The sequence below is a fragment of the Hypomesus nipponensis genome, chromosome 23, assembly GCF_054491055.1.
Source record: "Hypomesus nipponensis isolate SF chromosome 23, ASM5449105v1, whole genome shotgun sequence".
Classification (NCBI taxonomy): domain Eukaryota; kingdom Metazoa; phylum Chordata; class Actinopteri; order Osmeriformes; family Osmeridae; genus Hypomesus; species Hypomesus nipponensis.
Window position 1 is genome coordinate 25304057 of NC_140383.1, and position 7370 is coordinate 25311426.

Here is a 7370-nt window from a genome sequence, read left to right on the forward strand (position 1 = left end):
CCTTCATTTATGGTTTTCTGGGTATTTTCCCCCCATTTGATTATCAATCTGTTTTATCATATTGTTTTCCTATTCAAAGCTACTAGACTTCCCAATCCAGCCCTTTGAGAAGCTACTGTGATAACAATATTATTGATGGGTTTGCTTTGAATAAGAAATGTGCTACATTGTTGTGGAAATGTATTAAGCTTTGCTCTCATCCCTGAGCAAATGTGAAAATATACCAGGTCCATCTCCTGGGGGGTAAAAGGTTGTTAGGATCTGGCCTGACAGTTGGAAATGCATTGAGGAAAACAATGTTTGTGTATCGTGACAATGTCAAGTCTACTGAAGGTTGCCCTGACCGTGTTTGGGGAAATACTTTGACCTGCACGTTGTGTTCCAACCGTGTGTTTGAGCCAACACACATCCTCCAGTGAAAGATGGAGTCATTTGTACCTCTGAGACTTAGTGTAGTGGTTAGAGTCTTCCTGCTTGCGAGCATAATAAACACATATATTGTGAATGTCTTTTGTCTCTTGGTTCCATCTTTTTCTGGATTCAACAGGTGAATAACTTCCCATGAAACTACTTTCTGATCTAGTGGCACTTTAGTCTTAATCACCAGGCAGGTGGTGGTCTTGAGGGGCAATGGGTGTAAAGTGGTAGAGGATGCACAAGCAGATCCTACCTGTTTCAAAGGGCTCAGAGCACATCCACACCATCACAGCTCTTAGGGGCCACATCCACACCATCACAGCTCTTAGGGGCCACATCCACACCATCACAGCTCTTAGGGGCCTCAAAGGCTGGGCCTTTTAAGTTTTAAGGTTTTAAACAAAATAAGGAAATCAGCATAAAAGCTGCTGCGGAAAGAGGGCATTTGCTGTTGGGAGAGTGATTACCATCATGCACTCATGAACTGATCCTCTTATGCTAATCACTGCCCTGTGTTCCTCTACAGACAACACCACCACAACAGGTGTGCTTCCATGGTGAAGGTGGTGTTAAGGTTATATCGTAGGGGTGAGATGAATAGCTTTCTTCCCATAGATGGAAAGACATTTCATCAGTAAGGAAAGAAACGCAGACACACACAGTTGAAAAAGACCAAACTAAATGAAAAACTATAGATTATAGAATCGCATTAGCTTGATTTCAATGGATGCAACAGAATGGGCTTTTCCTGTGTAACACCAGTAGATGTAGAGGAGGGTGTGGGTCAGAGTAGTGAGATACCTTCATAGCATTATCTATGATAGATATTCACGACTTTCATCATTAGAATACGTGGCGTGTGATTCATTTGTAGAGACTAAGGCAGGTGCCACCACTGCTCCAAAATACTGGCTAAATGCAAAAACCTATGATAAAATGAACTGTCTTTCCATGTAAAACATCAAGGTTTCACATGCAGTAACACGTGCACGCATCTAAGTCCGTGTCTTATTTTGTGGACTACTGTCAGCATGAAAACAACTGGTGAAATTGAGTCGAAGACTCCGTACTTACAGTAATAAGATGATGTGAATAAATGGCCCGCCGAAGTCTTGCTTGTCAGCAACGTGTTGAATAGGAATTTTAAAACAAATAGGAAACCTCATTCAAAATGAGAAATGGCATGAATTTTTTTTTCGCTGCACACGTATCCCATCGAAGCAAAGTCAAGCCAGGTACTGGTTCACTCAATGGGGGGGAGCTGTAGCTAAATGAGACGCATAATTCCACGTCCCTGTGATGTTTCCTGTTAGCCTGACACCTATTTACTCTCATTGATAGGCAATCGGTCCCTCTTCGGAATGCTGTCTTCCCGACATACACCACCGACGCGTATTGTCACCGAGTGGTGCTGTGTCTTCATTTTCTTTCACATTATGTTTGATATGCGGAGCGAAAAGATATGTAGCCTGTTCACCTGTTCTCGGACAGAATAATGTAAGTATAACGGTGGGGACAGGCGAAATATTCCGCTACAACCTACCGTGAAACACTGGGATCCAAGGGTCGCTGGATATCTCCTCTGTGGTTGGTTGTAAGTGGTGTCGATCACAAAATCTGCTAAAAACACCGTGTCTCGGGCGCATGGTAAATGTAAACTATTTCTCAATAAATGTTGAGTACAACTAAAAGTCTTCGTTCTTGTAGGCGTCCTATATTTGTATTTGAAATAATTTAAATCAAGTAATTTGGTTATCTAAATGTGTCGTTTAATCCTATCTTCCATCACATCCAATTTAAATCACCTTCTAATTGAATGACATTTTAAACTAATTCTGTAATGCACATAATGTCACATTACATGTGTTAGTTTTAACAATAGTTGTATTATGTGGACTAATATATATGTGGGACACTCGTGAATTGGCTATACAGATTTGTTCTGCAATCTAGTTCTACAGTTCAAGTGAGTGTGTTGGTGGAATAGGACTACATCATCTATCCAAGACTACAGTGTCCATCATCACGTTCCAATTTAGGAGCACGTATTGGAATGAAAGATTTGTAGTTCTGCCAGTGGTAGCTCACTTCAATAATTGTGCAACACTGCCATCTGCTGACACAGCTACAACGTTGTTTATACCATGGTGTGGGTGAATACTCAATTCTGATTGGCTGTAGGGGTGTCCATTATCGGGTGATAACGGACACCTACTGCGTCATTGCAGCAAAACTGTCTTTTCACCGTTCTAAATTATTCCGCTGGCTACACAGGAGCTTCAAGCTTGTACAAAATATCTGAAATAAGTAACCTTAACAACAGTGACGGAGTCAAAGTCTCCATTTACAATTTTGAAAGACTTTATCAAGCTAACTTGTATTTACAACAATGAGTGACTTCAATATTTATTTTAACCTATTTGAAAATTGTTTATTTTCCGAATGTAGTGTGTCAGTGTCACGTAACCGCTCATCTCACATCCCATTCGCTATTCACCTCGCTAGTCAATCTACTTCAGACAGGCTGCGGCCAACACAACAGTAGCAGCAACATGGCCGATTATTTTCTTCTTAAAAATATTGATTTTATTTGGGGACAATGACATGGCTCGATAGTTGGCTAGACTTGTTGTTAAACATGCTGTCAAATTATAATTACTGTTTGGAGAAAATGTTAACTTTGATACGGTCATCTCACATCCATTTGCTATTCAACTCGCTACGCAGGCTGCTGCCATACTGTAGCCTAGTAGCCTAGCCCTACTAATCTATGGCTGATATTGTTCTTGAAAATCTTGATATTGATTTTGGGACAGTGACATGGCTGGTCATCTAGCAAATCTTATTGTCAAACATACTGTAAAATTATATTTACTCTTTGTCAACCGTACACAATGTTATTGCCACTGAATCTTGCTAGCATAACGTTAGCTTTCGGGCTAATAGCTTAGCAAAGGGAAAGCCGGTGTTGGTTCTATGAGCAGAGCGGACTATAAGGTATCAGAGTTGGCTAACGTTAAAAAACGTTAGATTTCTTTTGCAAAACGCCTGAAAACATAAATTAATGTTTGTAAAAAAAAAATTGTTGGCAAGTGACCATGGTATAAGCGGGATAATGCCCTTCGAAGTGTCCAATATCACCTGATAATGGACTCCGCTGCGCGTCGGACGGTTCACGCCTCCGCATCATCCATTATCAGGTGATATTGGACACCTCGTCGGGCATTATCCCTTACGTAGGTGTCCATTGGTGGTCGTGGGGAAGGCTATTATGCGGCCTGTAAGCATAGGCTACATCTACTCAGACGCAGGGCTCTCAAGTGTCACGCATTGAGCGTGATAGTCACTCATTTCGGTCTTTTGTCACGCCCTGCCGCCAGCCATTGTATTTCTCACGCAGAAAAAACATATTTATAATATATTTAATATGCCGCAGCACCCAACCTAAATTCCTCTGGCCGCCCACTCTCACTATGGAACCGGTAGGAATCAAGCACGTCTCCCCTGGAGTACTTAGTCGAACCTGCCACTTATCAGCCAATCAAAAAAAGAAAGGGTCTACACAATAGCCAGTCGTAAACTAGCACCATTGTATCTGGGCAAGATTTAATGCAACAACCAATGGGAAAAAAAGCATATCCTGTAATTTTTCACGTGATTCTGCTACAGAGTTTTCGGAAAGTTCGTTCACCTACAAAGCAAACCACTGGAGCTCGAGCTTTAGCATGGTCCTAACCAGACCCTCGTACATTTCATTTGTACAGAGGGTCTGGGATCTCTCCATTGACAAACGTTAAATTCCTTGAAGGTGGGTCCTCTGTTGAAGTTTAAAATTATTGGATCTGCCCAGAGCCACTCTGATTTTCCATAACCAATCGCAAGCGTTCGCCTTAGCCAACTCCTTCACCACTACTGTAACGAAGCTAGCTGCCGTAGCTGGAAAATCTAACTTTTCCCGAACCCCGTGGGGAGGAGGACCACAACATCATGGCCACCAACAAAACTCAGCAAGGAATGTTCTTGCTCTGGCTTTAACCTACGGATATACGGCAGCGTTGCCACAACCGCAGAATAGTTTCGCTCGCATCTTTCTCCGCCGCCATTACTGAACTACTCAAACTAGTGCACGACATTAACGTCATCGTTCTCAGCCACTCCCTCTGTTCGCTGATTGGACTTACAAAAAATGTGTTTCTGGAAACCGAATTCAGAGCCGAGCTCCCAGACCAAGTACAGAAGCAAAATCCAAATTGAGCGGAAGTACGTAGGAGGGCAGAGCCAGGCTACTCAAGCATCACTTTGAGCAGTCAGGATCTCCTGTTTTAATGTTACAACAAATTCACAACTTGTTTGACACAAACATTGACAACTTGACTGCTGTTAGAAAACGTTTCCCAGCTAATAAAGCATCAGTTTTTTATGAGTGTCTGTAACTTATCCAACATATTTACAGCCTGTTTACTGACAACACCTGCTAAAAACAAGTAGTTCATAGATGTCGCCGGTGTGTATTGGTGAAACTCACTCCTCAGGTAATTAAAAGCCACCCGCGTCAACTGATGGCAAGCTTTTCGTTGGCGTAGTTGGTAGTGGTGGCACTTGAGATGTCAGAGGTGGTAGGTTTGAACCCAGTGCGGGACTAACATAGGCCCGATACCTCTCACGGAGCTTTCAATCCCACGTCTGTTACGTATATTAGGCCTAGTCATATTTTCGTTATCACACGATGACTGACATATTCTCACATTATAAACATCTCTTTTCCAAATAGGCGTAATAATTAGCACTAAATACATTAAAGTGTTTTGCATAGTCGATGTTACAGGTCACTTTTAAAATAATGTCATTGTCAATGGGGGGGAGTCACTCTTGCCTGTCTTCAAAACTTGAGAGCCCTGCAGAGGAGAGACATAGGCCAGGCCTACTTTCCTTTTTATTGTCTGGGCCTACTATTCATTTGAACTATACGAGAAGTTCACACTTCTAATAATAATATGTAATTTGAGCGTTTGAGAAGATTCCTGAACGCTGAACTCCACAAGATGCCAGTGAAAGAATTCGGAGAGTGCTCCCTTCATTACAATAGTGTTGGCTGTAATTCACGGTGTCCAACTTTTAGGCTAACAGAGATGAGGTCTATGTTTTTTGAAATAAACTATTTTTATAAATACTGCGTGTGTTACCGGTCTCTCCTTTTGGCTGTTCATAAACAAGCCTGGCGGTGGCGCTATTGCTTTGTACGCCTGTTGATGGCAATGGGTGACGATCGGCGGGCCAACCATTCTCTCCATGGTGAAATGGTTTCACCCAAACAGGTATAACAACCAAGGGTTGTTATAACACCATACATGCGCGCTGGAGCTGGAAGAGAGCACTTACAAACATCCAGTAATGCGAAGTCAAACAAGTTCATACACCCGAAAACAGCCGCACCTGAGAAAAAGGTGATTCAATCTTCTGTATTTCCACACACATCTTTTACTTCACTTGTGAGGAATTTCTCTGGGATTTTGTTTAGTTTTTTCTTTAGCGGCTCAAATTGGTGACATTTTAAAGTTGAGAAGTGGAGATGAATTCTACCGGATTCAACCAAACGGACAGTGGGCTGTTCAACAAGACAGAGGAGATATTTTGCTGTAACTTTTCGTCGGTGGTGACTGATAACGGCTTTGTGGCGACAGCGCCGGATGAAAGAAGTCTATTTATCATGAGAGTGGTCCAAATAGCGGTGATGTGCGTGTTATCTCTCACAGTGGTGTTTGGCATCTTCTTTCTGGGCTGCAACCTTCTGATCAAATCAGAAGGAATGATAAACTTCTTGGTGACGGACAGAAGACCATCTAAAGAAGTGGAAGCAGTTATTGTAGGGGCATATTGATTAAGACTGCTTTTGCAAAGTTGCTATAAAAACTGTCTGCCTGAGCGAACACGCCCGACGAGGAGTTCAACAAGAGAAGAGAGGAAAGAAAACGGTCAAGTAATCACATTCGAACGTTTATCTGTTTTCTGGTGTAAAGATTGTCAGTTGTTGAAAACAGGAAAAATGTGGAATTCGGATCAGTCAGGTGGCTTAATTACATGTTTTTCATGATAATATTTTTCAGAGACTGAAGTTTGAGAAAAAGCCTAATTTTTAACAACATTCACATCTTCATGAATTGTGTTATTTAAGCTCTTATTCTTTGTATTCGTTACGCATTCACACACCCCTGTAGGATGTGTAGAGTTCATGTAGCAGATATTGTTACGCAGTAGCTTATTGCCACAATAGTGGCAGATGCCCTTTTTACTGCAAAATGCAGCCGTGTTGAATATTGTGGGGCAGATGAATGTTGAAATTGCACGTTGTATGTGTTTTTGCATACAATATGCAATAGTATTTAAACCTGTAAACCAACTGTTTCCTAATGAAAATTGTTCATTTCAAGAGTGTGTAATTGCATGGGTGGTAGAGATAAAGTAGTACATCTTGTTAATTGGCATAAATTAATCCTGTAATTAAAACTGTCTTTTAAATTCAGTGCTGGTTTATTTTACAGAGCATTATCATAAATAACAAAGCCCTCAAAATGTTCCTTTGACAATACAAAGCCTGACACTACATCATTTAAACACATGAAGCTTGTTGCGTATCATAATATAAAAAAAAAAATTGAACTATGTTTAAATTTATAGTTCTTCTGCATATTTCTTGTTGTAACATTTATATATGATACATGTGGCATTTGACTTGTGTGAAATATAAATTGTGTGACAGAGAGTAGTGCCTTCCACCATGCAGACTACCAGACCTGGGTAACCTACCTGAGGCAAGGCTCTCCTGTGGAGAAGGCCCTCTCACGGGGTCACAGGTCATATTGATCATCCTGTGACGTAAGTGATGTGTTTGTGGCACGTATGGGACTCAGCAGGACATGCAGTGTTGTCATGGGCACATGGGATTCACACCCTGA

General features: G+C 41.5%; 2 protein-coding genes across 3 annotated transcripts in view; one reads left to right on the top strand and one right to left on the bottom strand.

Moving 5' to 3' along the window:
• galnt13 (polypeptide N-acetylgalactosaminyltransferase 13) overlaps nucleotides 1–1942 on the bottom strand; it is a 33162-nt gene extending 31220 nt beyond the window's left edge. For both annotated transcript variants that reach the window (XM_084689269.1, XM_084689268.1), the window contains exon 1: nucleotides 1492–1942. The gene's annotated coding sequence lies outside the window, so the exon portion shown is untranslated. The remainder of the gene's footprint in view (nucleotides 1–1491) is intronic.
• Nucleotides 1943–5760: 3818 nt separating this feature from the next.
• rprma (reprimo, TP53 dependent G2 arrest mediator candidate a) lies at nucleotides 5761–6908 on the top strand. The gene has a single exon (XM_084689355.1). It carries the CDS (start codon nucleotides 5987–5989, stop codon nucleotides 6293–6295), a length of 309 nt encoding a protein of 102 aa, XP_084545481.1. The 5' UTR covers nucleotides 5761–5986; the 3' UTR covers nucleotides 6296–6908.
• Nucleotides 6909–7370: the final 462 nt, after the last annotated feature.